Source organism: Tachypleus tridentatus, chromosome 8, assembly GCF_004210375.1.
Source record: "Tachypleus tridentatus isolate NWPU-2018 chromosome 8, ASM421037v1, whole genome shotgun sequence".
NCBI classification, from domain to species: Eukaryota; Metazoa; Arthropoda; class Merostomata; order Xiphosura; family Limulidae; genus Tachypleus; species Tachypleus tridentatus.
The window spans coordinates 73713908-73730668 of record NC_134832.1 but is presented as its reverse complement, the minus strand read 5'-3'; the positions used below and the strand labels follow the sequence as shown (position 1 = coordinate 73730668).

Here is a 16761-nt window from a genome sequence, read left to right as displayed (position 1 = left end):
GTACTACACCATACCTTGTACTTTAAATATTCACAACATTTTAAAATTTCATAATGTTTTAAATTACAAATATATAAATAAATTTCATATTTAAATTATCCATTTCTTCAGTGGCGACTTTGAATATTTTCTACTCTTGTGGTTTTATTTTATATAGTATGTTATAAGGTTTGGTGTTTTATAAAAATATTTTTCTAAATATTTCCTCTTTATAAATTCTCAAGCTGTAGGTTCGTATTTCATATATTGATTTTATTTTTTGCCGATTACGTATACTTTATCTGTTTAATGTTCTATAAATGTATAATTTTCGTATTATATATGAGATAGTTGTGTTTATATTCTACTAAGTTTTGCTAACAAGCCTTAGTGGACTTTTTATTTATGTTGCTTAATATTGTACAAATTTCGTGATTTTTTGATTTTTTTCATACTTTTTTTCAGCATGTTTTTGTTTGTTGATTTGAAACTCGATTTAATGTAACAGTTTCTCAACGTGTTTCCACCAATGCCATCCAATTATTTTGCATACTACTGAAAGAGTAGTTGCTCTTACCTCGGTCTCTTTGGCAAGTGACTTTCAGAGACATAGTTTAACATGCAGAAACTTCAAAGGCTTCTCGTATCTATATTGGCCCATTAGGTCGCGGGCTCGAATCCCCATCACACCAAACATGCTCGCACCTTCAGCTTTATGGACGTTATAATATTACGATCAATCCACTATATGTTGGTAAAAGAGTGGCCCAAGAGTTGGTGGTGGGTGTTGATGACTAGCTGCTCTCCCTCTAGTCTTACACTGCTAAATTAGGGACGGCTAGCGCTGATGGACTTTGTGTAGTTTTGCGCGAAATTTAGAACAAACAAACTCATACTTTTTGAACTGAAATAAGGACTGTACACTGTATATAAAAGAGGAAAAATATTGTTCCAGTATTTTTCATGTGACGAAGTAGCGATAAGCCTTACGTTACGTATATTTTAGGTCTAATAACTGAATTACACTGAAAATAGTGTTTAGTTACATGTCTGTAAGTATGAACACCTGGGTTACCCGAAATGGGATCGAAGATCTTATGGAAGATTAACCTGTTTTGACTTCTCGTATCACTATACAGCAACGTGTAATCTGTCAGTCAGGCAGTAGCCACTAGAATAATGTTGCATAAGGGACGTTTAACGTCCCAATTTTTGCTATCGTGACGTAAGTAAAACGTACGAATATCTTGAATCAGGAGAAGAATTATGCAGGCTACAACACAGGGCGACATATGAACTTCAAAATCAAGAAAGAAAAATACTTCATACTCTTAATTTTGATTTTATTTACCCTTAAAATAGAATTCTTTTTGATGACCCTGTAAAAATGCGTATAGTGTTTAAATGATGCAGTAATATAAATTAATACTTGTTTAGTAAGGTGTAATAATAGCAAAATAGTTTATTGCTGGTGAACCCTTTCTTAGTGCACTCTCACTGCAACTGAAATTCATAATCTTATCACATTAATTCTCACAAGAAAAATATAACATCCATAAAAAAAGATAATACTTGCTTGAATATATTTGTTGTTTTAAAAATAAATACCTATAGATCCCTGGGGTCATTTTTGATAACAGTCTCAACTCCTGACATTTATCTGTTAGGCTTTAAGTCATACATGTATACCAGGCTCTTTTTGTCAAGAAAAGAAATAAACAGTTTAAATGGTGTTATTTGCTAATATAATAATTCAGCAAAATTACTTTCTGTAAGAGTTTTGGTGTGTCCTGTATCAGTATACAGTGTTTGCAGTTTTTATGCTGTGTAAGGTAAATGGTATCCTGTGTTTCACATGCAATTTCTTTGGAGGTTTTAGTTTTTCTAGTTGGGCTTGTTAGAAAAAGTCAGTAGTTTTTTTATGAACTTGCAGCCTTAACAGTGAGCTTCATTACACTGATGACATCCATTCTTTGCTTGAACAAGGTTTCTTTTAGACTTCTATTTATCTTGATGAAAACAACAGGAACTTGAAGAAACCTTTGTGTAAGGCTGTAATTTAGTTGTACGAGATGAAAAGGTTTTTTTCAGAATACGTGAAACCTTTCTGAGTTTAACATAACAGGTAATAACAAGAGGAATTCTATTTGAAATTTTTGTAAACTTTGTTTTAGGATCTTTTTGTGCTGAGTGTTAGCTTTTTTGATCTATCTGCTCAATTTTGGTAACTTTTAATTGTCATTGTAACATGGTTTGTTTTAGATCCTTGATTTGTTTTTTTGTAAACTGTTTCATCTAAATAGAATTTCTTTATTCTAGGAATTTGACTGCTGGTAATGTTCCATTTAGTGTGGGTGGGGTGACAGCTTTTGTAGTGAAGGTGCTGTGGCCCATCTTTAGGTTTTTTTGTACAACTTGGTGTGTAAAATTTCATTCTTTAAAGAGATAGTTATGTCAAGAAAATTAATTTGGTTAGGAGATTAATTAGAAGTAAGCTTTATTGTTTTGTGAAAGGTATTTGAATATGAGATAAATTTTTTAAGGGATTTAGAACTGGCTGTCCAGACAAAAATATATGTCATTATTGTAATGTTTCTATGTATGAAGTTTTACAGGGCTTAGTTGTAAAAACTGGTTTTCAGTATAGCCCACAAAATTGGTATAATTATAAGTTATTTTAGTACCCATTGAACTTAAAGTTGTTCAAAGCTAAAATGAAACTATCAAGATCAATTACTGTTTGAAATTCTGATGGATTTGAAGAGTTTAAAACAAAATTTAGAGTTTCTAGTCCTTTATGGTATAGAATATTTCTGTAAAGCAAAGAAACATCCATTGTGTAAAGAAGACTGTTAGGTGGTAAGTGTCTGTTGATATTTTCTGTGATATTAAGAAATTTAGTAATATCATTTATATAAAAAGGGAACTCACAGGAAATACATTTTGTGTGGTGGTTAACAAAGGATGACATCTTTACAGTAGCCATATTTATGTTAGAAATTATGGGTTAGCCAAGATCGTTTTGTTTGTGTACTTTTGGTCAGAGGTAAAATGTACCTGGACAAGCTTGTCTGCTTACCAAATACTAGAATATTTCTTTGTTAATTTTATTATTTTGGTGAAGTTTTTTAAATTTGTTAGTTATGGTTTTAATATACTGAGTTGTAGGATTGTATGTGTTGTTGTTTTTTTGGTAGGAAATAGTGTTTTGTAGTTGGTGGTTAGCATCAGCAATATATCATCTTTGTTAAGAATAACAATAGCCCAGTCCATACTTGCTACCTTTATTATGATATTGTTTTTTGATTTAAGATTGTTCAGAGCTGTTCTTTTATTTTTATTAAGATTATTATGGCATTGTTTGGAAAAGTAAAAGGCTTGTATTATATCATTTTCTACTATTTTAATATAATGTAGTTCTGGTTCTCTGTCTGGTGGAGGTGTCTGTTGATCTTCATTAGGTTGGAGTTTGTTGGTAAAATATCTGTGAAGTCTTAGTTTTGTAGAGAATACATGAAGGCCAAAAAGAAGTTTGGGTTCATTAACAAAATTATTGTTTGAGCAGATATTCAGACCTTTGTTAAGGAGACCAAGTTCTGCTTCATTCAGACTTTGTGCCAGAAAAATAAATGATGTTATAGGTATATAGGAGTGTTCATCATTACCTGTGCAATTTATGAAATTATTATTTTTAACAGGATTTTTTAGTTAGAAGGCATATGTGTAATAAAGGATGAAGTATTTTTAAACATTTTCTTAGTGTTCATTGCAAGATAAAGGCTTTTTAGGTACTTCTGATAAAGTGTGTGATACTAGGGTAGTTTCTGTATGATAAGGAGTAGGATTGGAAATAATACTGTTAGAAATACTTTGTGAATTGGTGTTATTGATAGGAAGATGATTTTTGTTATTTAAAAAAAAAAAAAGAATGTATCAGTTCTCTTTGTAAGTGTTTGTAGTTTTTCTTCCAGTGTATAAGTGATGATAGTGGGAAGTTTCTTTATTTAAATTATTGACAGAATTTTGACAGCTTTTAGTGATACTCAGGGTTCTAAGAAAATGTTTTCAGAATCTATAAATTTTGGTGATTTTCCTATGCATACTTTGTCAAATTTTATGCAGTCAAATATACCTGTCAAAAGTTCTCTTTAAACTTTTTTTTTTAATTTAATTGGTTTGATTTTACAAGTTACAACCAACTATTATGATTTTAGTAAACATTTACTTCATATTTTCATTGTTTACTGCACCCCAGCTGTTAAATGGATTATTTTTATGAAATGTTCAAGTACACTAAGTAATGCTCTCTGTATAAAGTAAGAAGTTGGATTTGTATTGGTATTGTTTCTCTCTACAGTTACGGGTTTGGTGTAATCCACCCAGCTCATTACCACACAAATAACTATACTATGATTTTTTATAGTGTACACATACTTCTACAAAATTTTGTAGGTTATTGGTAAACATTACAAGGCTTATATTAATAATATTAAAAATTTTTCTCATAAATTGTTTTCTTTCAGGATATTGTCTATCCATCATGCAAAGTAATTTTGATTTTAAGGTTAGAAATATCTTTATGCATCAGAAAATTTTCAAATTTCATATGGATAATCTTTATAATTTCCATTAATTATCAAATATGTTGTAGAAAAAAACTTTATATTTTATCTGTCATTTTCACTATGGAATTGAATCTATTTGTCCACTAGATTTAATCAATGTTGTAACCATCAGAAAGATGAAATATAAATTATGCTTTTTTTTCTTTGTAAAATAACTACAACTTATAACAAGAAAACACTAAATAGCTTACATTTCTTGACATTGTATATTTATTTGTATTTTATTTTAATGAACTTTCAGCAGTGCTTGGTTAACATTAAAAAAGTTGCAGTGCTCATGCACACATTACTGTATCCAAGAGTGTAAGTGACCTTTATGAAGTGATCTGTCTTGGCAGTGTTTAGTATACTAGTATTTTGTAAAATAGTTACATTTCAGTTTAAATATGTTATACACACTTATACATTTTTACTATTTACAAATAAATTCTTACTTATTTTTCTTAAACTTAGAATAGTAAATAAATAAGTATAGCAAATAGTTATCTCTTCTAGTTACAACCTTTGAATTCAGTTGTTGCTTGCTGTTAATTACTAAATCTTATAAAATTTCACGGGTAGAGAATGAAAAACAAAATAACTTTTTAGGTTTGATATATACATTTGGAATAAACAAAAAAAATTATAAATCACTATACTGTTACTATAGAATCCAACCAAAATTTGACTAAGCTTAGTAACTAAGCTGTAATTGTTTGTAAAGAAAACTGACGTGAAATTTCATGCAGACTAAATACTCAACTTACCAGTTTACAGACTTGTGTATTGAAAAACAATATGAAGTCATAATACTTGAAAATGACTGTGAAAGCCACTAGGCAGATATTCTGAGCTTTCAGTTGGTTATTCACAGAAGCAAATTTACAAAAGGGAGCATTTCCAAAAGTGGAAAGAGGTAACACATCTAGTATGTTTAATTCAGTACATGAATATTATTATCTCAGCAAACAGAAAACATGGGAGGTTCTTATTTGATATTCTAGCTTGTCAATATCAGTAATTTGATTTTCTAATCATAGGAAACAATAGACTTTGGATGCCATAGACATCTAATTTGAATCGATGCTGTATTCAACATACCATGTGACATACAAAAACATTATTATGATTTCTTTTTTAACATTTACTTTCAAGTTATTAACTAATAGATCATAGTAAAATTCAAATTATATTCTGCAATTTGATACCAAACATATTGTCATACATTCCTGAAATAGTAATTCAATAAAAATTTGAATGAGTCACAATAAGATTAATAAGCAAAAGCCTAAATAATAGGTTTAAGTTCAGTTTATTGATTTTATTAGGACAGAAAATATGGTGGAGTTTTAAATTTTTTGTGGTAGTCTACAGAAAATATTCTCTTATTTGTTTATTTGATAATATTACATTTTAACTGGATGGCTAGTATGTAAAAATATCAGCCCTTGTAACATAATTTAGTATTATAAGTACTTTTAAGTGAATCCGAGATCAAGCGAGATTTAAACATACATTTTTTGTGACATAAATGCTCCCAGTGAACTGAACTATGTTTTGACTCTTCCAAACATTAGTTTTCATATTACTATTTTTTCTGTTTGTAAGCTTAAAGTCTAATTTTCATAATTAAGCCCTGTAATGAAAAGAAGGCAACTATTTTGTTAAAAATACCATGAAACTTATCGATTTTTAAATATGATAGAGGTGTTTTATTAAACATTTCATTGTGTATACCTGTTCAAGTGGTAACCAGTAAAACAGTGCCATATATTACTATAACCAATTTTTTTCATACATTTTCTGTTTGTTTTTAAATAAAGACGTGGAAAGATATTATTTAACTAAATTACTGAAAATTTATACATATCTAATAAAGATGAGATAAAAATGTAATGTAATTATTACATTAAAACATTTAATAACATTTTATTCTTGAAGAAAGGCATTCTTTTTGGAACTTCATTCTAATAAACGTTTTTTATTTTAATAAACAGTTACACATGTAATACATTAATTTGTATGCATAGGTCTTTAGATAGCAAGATTTTTGTTTTGTATATAAATATCAGTAATGATTGTTATGAAACAATTTAAAGGTTATGTTTTCACAACTATTTATTGATATTAAAATGCCTATGTTATTTCTTGTATTAAGGTTTAAATTAGAATATGAAAACAAAATTGCGCATCAAGTAATTTGGTAGCAGCTGCTCTATTTATAGCACATCTGTAATTGTAATTTACCAAGTGTTTTGGTTTGAGTTGACAGCAGTATCTTATATATATATATATATATATATATATATATATATATATATATATATATATATATACCAATGTATAGTTAAATGTATACTCAAAATACTTAAAAATCAAAAATTTTTTTACAACTTTATTGTACTTGGATATCTGTAGGATTCATTATTTGCTTAATTATAGCTTTACAAGTATGTAATAAGGTTTGTGTTTACAATTTTTGAATATTTTTCTGTTTCATGCTAAAATTAAATACTTTGAGATTATATTGAATTTTGTTGTAGTTTCTAGATTTTATACATTAACATTTCAATTACGTATTAAATTACAGCTTAAGGTATGTAAATGTTTGTTGAGGTACATGTTCTTTATGTGATGAAATGGACAGAAGCTAATTTTCTAAGCCAATAGTGAAAATTTACTAAGCCTGAAAACTTGGTAGCAAAATGGTTTTATTCACATGCAGTTTACATACATGAAAATTTATATGCAGAAAAAGCAAAATATTTTAAATGCTGTTTTCAATGGATTGGACAATCAACACCAATACATTGTAGAGTTTATTTTCCTAAAACCATCTTATGCTTAAATGTTTTTTAATTTGAATATTTATTAAGTGTACAATGTAGTAGAAAAAAATCTATAAAAATTATTGCATATGAAAACTGATATTCTGCTAGTACTGATCTGATTCTATTCTTCAAAATTTTAGAAATTCAAATGGAACATATGTTGCTACAGTCTTCTTGAATGCAAACTGCCTTAAAATTGAAACTAAACTATTTCAAAACATTTGTGCAACTTCATGTTACACTTAACTATATATGATAACAAAAGCCTGCAAATTAATCAGCTGCTCCAATGCTTTAAGTTTGTTTAATTAAGCTACAAAATGCTGTAACATTCATATAATCAACCCTTACCATGCTTTTTAACTCCTTTTCTCTAGCCATTACTTCAAAATATTTATCAGACTGTTTAATTTGGCATGATTTTAAGATGGTATATTGATGCAATTTGTACCATTAATACAGTCATTGTTTAAATCCCTGTTAAAAGTTGATTTTGTTTTACAAAACCTTTTGTCTGGTTATATTATATATGCCTTTGAAAGTGTATTACACTTGTTAAAAATTTAGTCCACAGTTAAAGTATATATTAGAAAAAAGTCAATGTGTTCCTAAGAAATTTGTATGTTATTACTGCTCAATATGCAGTTTACTTGGATCATAATATAGGTAGCTATGGTACTTGCTTCATCTCTCCCTCCCCATAGTAAAAATGAACAAAGTTATTTATAGCTACCTAATTCATGTGTATTCAATTTTAATGTGGTTGAGAGTGGGAATCATAATTTATTACGAAATCTTAACACGCTAACCTGATCTTACCTTATACCTGTAAAATAAACTTCACACCTAGAAATTTTATTCACTTTACCAATGAGGTGTCTCCATTGATGGTACTAAATTAGGAATTGTAACTTCTGATCAGGAAATTCTGTCAGCCATAACTTTCTGCTATTTTTAAAAATGTCCAAAGGTTGTATTTAAAAGAAGTATGCATTCACATATGTTGCATTATTTATTTAAGCTATCAATAAAATGCTAGTGTAAAAAATAACTTAACAAAATTGTTTTAGGTAGGAAAGTGTTATCAGTTATATGTTAACTTTGAACTCTGACTGAAATTGATCAAAAATGCTTTAGATAATTGTTTTTCAGAAGAGTTAAAGATCCTTCAGATAATAGTAATACCTTAAAGAATATCTTAATATTGTGGAATGATATGTAGAGAATACTTTAGATGACAGTAATTTCTTTCTCTTTAATGTGACAGATCAGCAATCAGCACCACATTTTGTTGTCCAGCCATCTTTTTCTGGTGGTATTGTTGCTGCTGGTCAAGGGAAGATTCTGCAGTGCCAAGCTGTTGGGATTCCTCCACCAGACTATCGGTGGACCAAAAATGGTATCCCATTGGGAGATTTCTCCAGTGACCCGCTCCTTCGACTTGCCCCAGTCACTAAGAATGATAGTGGAGATTACCAATGTGTTGCTAGAAATGCAGCAGGTGCAGTTTTCAGTGAGAAAACATCTTTGACTGTAGCATGTAAGTATGAGAGGATGCATGCTATTAAATATAGCTTGTCCAGACCTAAAAGTTCTTAAAATTAATAAAGATATTACAATGACAACAAAAAATACAGTTTACTTGTAATTTTTAACTTGTTTAAAAGCTCATTAGTCAGAGAATCTACTAGTATTAAAACTGTTTTAGGTATATTTATTACAGTTATACTTTTCTATATGTTGTATTATGTTAAATGAATAAAATATTTATATGTATGTAACCATAGGCAATTTTTGGTTATGTACATGGATAAATAATAACCACATTCAGATCTTGCTCCTTTTACTAGTTGGCTTTTTCACATAAGTTGAGAAAGTTCTGGAGCTTATAAATGTGTGTATGTATATAGCTTGATGTGTAAGAATATAATTTTTGTTCTTTCAATTTCTCTGGAATGATTTGCTTGTTTGAAATTCTAAGGTTATTTAACAACTTTGCTGCAGTGCTGTTACTTCTTGTGAATAATTTTCCAAAAGGGAGACTGTTGGTTATGCATTGGAATAGTATTTACTAGAAAAAAGTGAAAAGAGTAAAGTGTCTTATTGAGTTAAGAAATTGGTCTTCATGTCAGTGAAGGTGATGAATTTTTGTGACATTTGGTGTTTTTTAACAGAGAAAAGAGTGAAAAATTTATAGTACCATTTTGTTTCCGGTCTAAGGTAATAAAGCCCTATCTGTTGTTCAAAAATTAAAAAAATGTGTTTCAAATTTGTCAACAAAATGGTAAAATACTATTAAAATTAACTATAGATACTGTCAATTGGAATATATTAAACTTGTTGATTGTATGATAAAACATATTTATTAAACTATTTTTTTCATGTCTAATTATAAGAAGAGAGAATTCAAAAGAAGCCTTAAGACAAATGCAAGGTGTATCATGAGTGTCACTCTTTCCACTACAGTGATGAAACAATCCAAAACTGACAAAGTGAATCTGTTTTAAATAGACCATTATTAAAATGATGCATGAAGAAAGTGAGAGAGTGTTACTAATTTGTACTCCAAATGTATTTATATTTCATAACATAATGCAATGTTTAGGGATAATAGGGGACCTATTGGTGAATGTAGGCTGTCCCATCCTCTAAATTAAAGCTATTATATGTATATTATATGCACATGCTATATATATATATAAAACACAAAATGAAAACAACTTGCAGCCAATACTTATTATGCATATAATTATCAAGCTTTCTTTTAAACTCATTTAAATTTATTGCCTCCACAACATCTGTAGGTAACCTGTTCAAAAGATCAATCATCCTGTTAAAAAAATATTGTCTGAACTAAGATGACTCCTACCTCATGAAATTTGAATTTATGTACCCCTAGTCCTACCATTCTCATCACTATATAATAAAAAGATGATGCATCATCACTATCAATTTCATTAACAGTTTTAAATCTCTTGATCAGATCCCCCTTAATTCTTCATTTTTCAAGAGTAAACAACTTCAGAGATGTTAACCTCCTCTTGTATGACAACCCCTATGTATCGAACATTCTAGCAGCCCTCCTCTGAGCTTTAGCATTTCAATGTCCTTCCAAAGGTAAGAACCTAAAACTGAACACAATATTCCAAATGTGGCCTAACCACTGACCTATACAACAAAACTATAACCTCTTTAAACTTGTATTCAGTATTTCTGTCCTACTCCTAGCAACAACACACTGCTTAGATGGCTTATGAGGCACATCAACCACTATATCAAGATTCCTTTTTCATAACACTATTAAGGTTATTTCCATCCAAATTAAGTTATAATTCAAGTAATGGTAACCCACATACATTATCTTACATTTATCATAATTAAAACCCATTTGCCATTTATTTGCCCAACTTGTTAAATATCTAAATCCTTTTGCATCAATATTCTCCTCACAGCCAGCAACACTCAAGACCAAATTTATGGACCATTTCTTCATTTATGTCATTGATTTAAATAAAAAAGAGCAAAGGTCCTAAGATCAAGCCTTGACATTAATTCTATTTGACAAAACTCAATTTATAACAACCCTCTGCTTTCTTCCATTTAACCAGTCTTCTATTCAGTTAACTAACTTATCCCCACACCATACTAGTCAGTTTAAATTTCTTAAGTTTATGATGCTTTTATTTTATTCCTTATACCCTTGAATTCTTCACGAGGAGTTATTGTTGAAAGGGATTTGAAGAATGTTCCCGAGTCAGAGATTCTCGCTGGTCTCTCCACTCAAGGAGTTTCTGCAGTGAGGCGCATCTCCACTCGCAAAGATGGAATTACACTGCCAACAAATACCCTCGTTTTAACATTTACTTCACCACGTGCACCTGCCACCATCAAGGCAGGTTATCTCATTGCAGGGTTCGCCATACATACCAAACCCTCTTGATGTTTCCAATGTCAGAGATTCGCCACTCAAAGACATCCTGTCGTGGTTCCCTGACATGTGCTCGTTGTGGAGGCAAGGACCACGATGCCTATGACTGTGACATGAACCCACATTGCGTAAACTGCAATGGTTCTCACCCTCTTACTTTCATTCTTGCCCAAAATGGTTGGAGCAAAAAGAGGTGCAGCGTTTGAAAACGACACATAACATTAGTTATCCTGAGGCTCGGAAATTGCTGTCCACAACTCCATCTCGGACATATGCTGCTGCACTTCATTCCACAACTACAGTGGGAGTGCAGACAGATCTCTCTGTGCCTCCAAGAGAATCGTTTTCAAAACAAATGAAAAGCCTTTTGACCTCCGTGGTTAAAAAGGTTGATGAATCGACTTCCCCACCCATCTCTGTTCCTCCCATACCTTCCAACAAACCTCAAGATCCACGTCCTTCAGTTTCAAATACAGGCATTTCTTCTGATACATCTTTTCTCCCACCACAAGAGACAAAACAATTATTCGTTCACGTCCTCAGTCACTGGATTCCCCTTCCAATAACAAAAACCTGCCCACCCGACACAGAGCAGGATCCATGGAGGTTGATAGACCTCCTCCGACTAAAGACAGTAAAGAAAAAAGACGTGGTCGTAAACCGAAGGGTTCTCCAGCCACTTCACCTACCGTTCTTAAAATGGCCACCTTGATACAATGGAACTGTCGAGGTTTACGTTCTAATCTGGATGATATCAAAACGCTGATTGCTTCCTACCATCCTGTTTGTCTTTCTTTACAAGAAACATTTCTCAAAACTGCTGATACTGTCTCCATTCGGCAGTTTTCTCTGTACAGAAATGACAGGTTGTGTGATGGTCGAGTACATGGAGGGGTGGCACTGTTGGTTGATCAACACGTGCCCACCCTGTCTTTGTCACTCAACACACCCTTGAGGCTGTAGCCATCCGTGTTTCCTTGGGTCATACCATCACTGTTTGTTCTCTGTACCTGTCCCCTGGAAAGACATATGATCAATCAGATCTTGATGCTCTCGTTGAACAATTGCCATCTCCATTTCTAATCTTAGGGGATTTTAATGGACATCATCCCCTCTGGGGAAGTGCTATTATTGATAGGAGGGGACGATCTGTAGAGCGGATGCTCTCTGATCACAATCTTTCTCTTTTCAATACTGGTTCTTCCACTTACTTTCATGCACCTAGTCAGTCCTTTACCACTATTGATCTCTCAGTTTGCTCCCCTTCATTATTCTCCCATTTTTCATGGAGGGTTGACAGTAATCCACTAGGCAGTGATCATTTTCCGATCCTTTTGAGAGAGACTGGCCGTGGTCGATGCCACCCTACCCGCGTGCCCCGGTGGAAGCTGGATCAGGCAGACTGGTCCACTTTCACTGCTCTCACAGAACTTGATCCTGCCATCATAAATCAGCCATCAATAGACGACTGTGTAGCAGCGGTAACTGACTGTATTACACATGCAGCTGCTCAGTGTATTCCTAAAACCTCGACACGTTTTCCACGATATCCTCGTCCGTGGTGGAATCGTGCTTGCCACTTAGCACGGAAGGCTCAAAAGCGGGCCTGGGATACTTTTCGTAGATATCCCACACTTTCAAACTGGGTTGCTTTCCAACGGGCTCGTGCACATGCTAGGTGGGTAAGACGTCACAGCCAGAAGGAATCTTGGACTAAGTTCACAACCAGTATATCTTCTACCACCAGTTCCAAGATCATATGGGACTGGATTCGAAAGGTTAATGGACACTACAATTCTATCCCCCTCTCGATCTTACTCTCTGATGGTCAGGAGGTGACTGATGTTCAGAACATCGCTAACACTCTAGGTGAAAGCTTTTGCCGGATATCTAGCACTTCTGCTTGTTCCTCCACCTTCCTGGCCATCAAGACTCGGGCAGAGCGATCACCTCTTTCCTTTTGAACTGACTGTTTCTTTGACTATAATTGTCCCTTTACCCTGGTGGAACTAAAAATGGCCCTTCACGGTCTGCCAGTACGTCTGTTGGACCTGATGATATTCATTATGACATGCTGCACCATCTATCTCCTGCTTCTCTTGATGTCCTTCTGATTGTTTTCAACCGGATCTGGCAGGAGAATGTTTTTCCTGATGCCTGGCACCAGGCTATTATTTTACCTTTCTCTAAGCCAGGGAAAGATCCCAAGATTCCTTCAAACTACCGTCCAATTGCTTTGACGAGCTGTCTCTGTAAGACATTAGAAAGGATGGTTAATGCTCGTCTTGTTTGGTTCCTTGAATCAAACAATCTCCTCTCGCCCACCCAGTGTGGGTTCCGTCGACAGCACTCCACCACAGACCACCTAATTCGTCTTGAAACATCTATCAGAGAAGCCTTTCTCAACCGCCAACATCTTGTATCAATATTCTTTGACATAGAGAAGGCTTACGACACAGCATGGAGGTATGGCGTTTTGTGAGACCTCCATACATATGGGTTACGTGGCCATCTACCCATGTTTATTAAAAATTTTTTAATGGACAGGAGATTCCAAGTTCATGTGGGTTCGACACTTTCCCGTTCTTTTGTACAGGAACTTGGAGTCCCTCAAGGCTGTGTATTGAGTGTTACACTCTTCAGTATAAAGATAAATGCCATCACTGAACAACTCCCTCTCACTGTTACGAATGGGCTGTATGTTGACGACTTTCACATCTCATGTCAGTCATCAAACATGAGATATATTGAGCGGCAACTACAAACCGCCCTCAATTGTGTATGGAAGTGGACTCTGGCGAACGGCTTTAATTTCTCTCTCTCCAAAACTGTATGCATGCACTTTTGCTGTCGACGGGGTATTCACCCTGATCCTGAACTTCATGTCGGTGAAGTTTTGCTGCCAGTGGTCCCGGAGACCAAGTTCTTGGGGCTTATCTTTGATCGTAAACTGACCTTTATACCACACTTAAAGCAGCTTCGAGTCAAATGCACAAGAGCACTGAACATCCTCCGTATTCTCTCTTCTACCAGTTGGGGGGCAGATCGCTGTTCATTGTTAAAGGTATATCGTGCTCTTATTAGATCGAAACTCGATTATGGATCAGTGGTCTATGGCTCTGCCAGACCCTCGGCCTTAAAGATGCTGGATCCCGTTCATCACCAAGGACTTCGACTCTGCACTGGGGCTTTCCGTACCTCTCCAGTTCAAAGTATATACATTGAATCTCATGAACCTTCTCTACACCTTCGCCGTTTGCAACTATCTTTACAATATACTTCGAAACTTCATTCCTTACCAAAGCATCCCACCTGGAAATGTGTTTTCCTTCCTCGGTGGGCAGAGTACTTTTTCAGAACAGACTATCTGTTATTGCTCCGTTTGGCCTTCGCATCCGGGAGCAATTGGATGAATTGGGTCTGTCCTTGGATAACATTGCAGATTCCACAGGTCGGCCCATCCCACCATGGCTTATTACAGCCCCCAAATGTAACCTTTCTTTCAGTCACCTAAAAAAGGCAGATACTCCATATTGGAAGTACCGCCTGTTATTCAATGAATATCTTTCAAACAATCATTCAGTTCCTATTTATACAGATGGTTCCAAATCAGGTAATTCAGTGGGCTCTGCTATGGTTTGCTATGAGTCAGTAGTTGCACGCAGAATCCCTTCTACAGCTTCTGTGTTCACTGCTGAACTGTATGCCATATCTCTTGCCCTGGATCATATTGCAGCTGATTAGTACTCCAATGCACTATTTATACTGATTCGCTTAGTTCTATACTTGCCTTGGAATCGCTACACGTTAGCTCACATCCTATTCTCGCTGATATTCGAAACCGACTGGCCCATTTCTCATTAGCAGCTACTTCAATCCAGTTTTTCTGGATACCAGGCCATGTTGGTATTCGCTGGAATGAGCTTGCAGACATGGCAGCTAAATATGTCTGCTTCAGCACCATCACTCCTATGCCTATTCTGTACATGGACTATGGTGTTGTCTTCAAGGCTTGGCTCTGTGCCAGCTGGCAGTCCACTTGGAATGAGCAACATGACAACAATCTTTTTCAAATCAAACCCAAAATTGGACTTTGGCCATCTAGCTTCCGTAAAGTTCGGAAGGAGGAAGTTGTTCTCACTAGGCTATGCATTGGTCACAGTTTTTTAACTCATCATTTTCTTTTATCTGGAACTGATGCACCAATGTGTAGTTTGTGTAACACTCAAATCACTATCAGCCATGTTTTAGTTTCTTGCCATCGTTACAATTCTCAATGACGGCAATATTTTAAACATATTTTTTCCCAGGGTCAATCTGTAACATTAGACAGAGTTATTGGTGATGGTGACTCTGTCCACCTTGATAATGTTTATAATTTTTTAATGGCCATTAACCTTTTTAATCTCATTTAAGTGTTGCATATTTATTCATTACACCTTTTAATTGTGGTTCCTTTTTTACAGTTTTAATCTCTCTCCTTCAATTTGACATTGGACAATGGCCAGAACATTAAATAACTCGACACCAGGACTAGAAAGGCCAACTTCAGGTGACTAACGCTACTGTTTAAACTATCCGTTTGAACTACTCGTTAGTCGTCCTGGCGAGTTGTTATTATACTTTTGCTGCATATCATTTCACACTTTTACTACTTAACTTTTTAGTACTGGCCATATTGACTCATAACCCGGAACCAGGACTGGAAAGACCAACTTCAGGTGACTGACGGTGGTTTTTATACTTACCTGTTAGTCTTCCTGGCGGCTTACAATCATTACCATTCTGCTACAGGTAGTTCTTTACAACTTTGTTGACTGGATGTCAACATTGGTTTTTACGCCATTTTCTGTTTTAATTGCTGTTTTGCTTTTATCTTCAATTACTTTTACAAATTTTACTCCATTTACTTGACTTTTATCTTTTTACTGGACATTTGGCTACTCATTATGACGATTTTGCGGAGTGTCTTTTAAAACTTTTATTCTTTTACATTTTGATAATAGCTGCTATGACACATAACCCGGAACCAGGACTGGAAAGGCCAACTTCAGGTGATTGACGGTGGTTTTTGAACTTACCTGTTAATCTTCCTGGCGGGTTATGATCATTACCTTATTGCTAGAGTAAATACCTTACAACTTCTTATACTCTGCCTTCTATCTTAACATTGTAGACTAGGTGTCAACATTGGTTTTATACTTTTTTGTTTTACCTTCATTTCCATTTATGTCTATTACTACATTTATTTATTTATTTATTTTTTACATTTTTATTGAATGTCTGGCGCAGATAGCCTCGCTGCTTTGTGCCATAAAACACTAAATCAATCAATTAAACCACAACTTCGTTTCAGACATATGCTGCTGCACTTTGTTCCACTACTACAGTGAGAGTGCAGACAGATCTCTCTGTGTTT

At 33.9% G+C, this 16761-nt stretch overlaps 1 protein-coding gene across 2 annotated transcripts in view; it reads left to right on the top strand.

Moving 5' to 3' along the window:
- Positions 1-16761, top strand: part of sdk (sidekick cell adhesion molecule) — a 116462-nt gene that overhangs the window by 24125 nt on the left and 75576 nt on the right. For both annotated transcript variants that reach the window (XM_076449498.1, XM_076449497.1), the window contains exon 2: positions 8682-8954. In XM_076449498.1, the coding sequence (XP_076305613.1) occupies positions 8682-8954 (273 nt within the window). The remainder of the gene's footprint in view (positions 1-8681; positions 8955-16761) is intronic.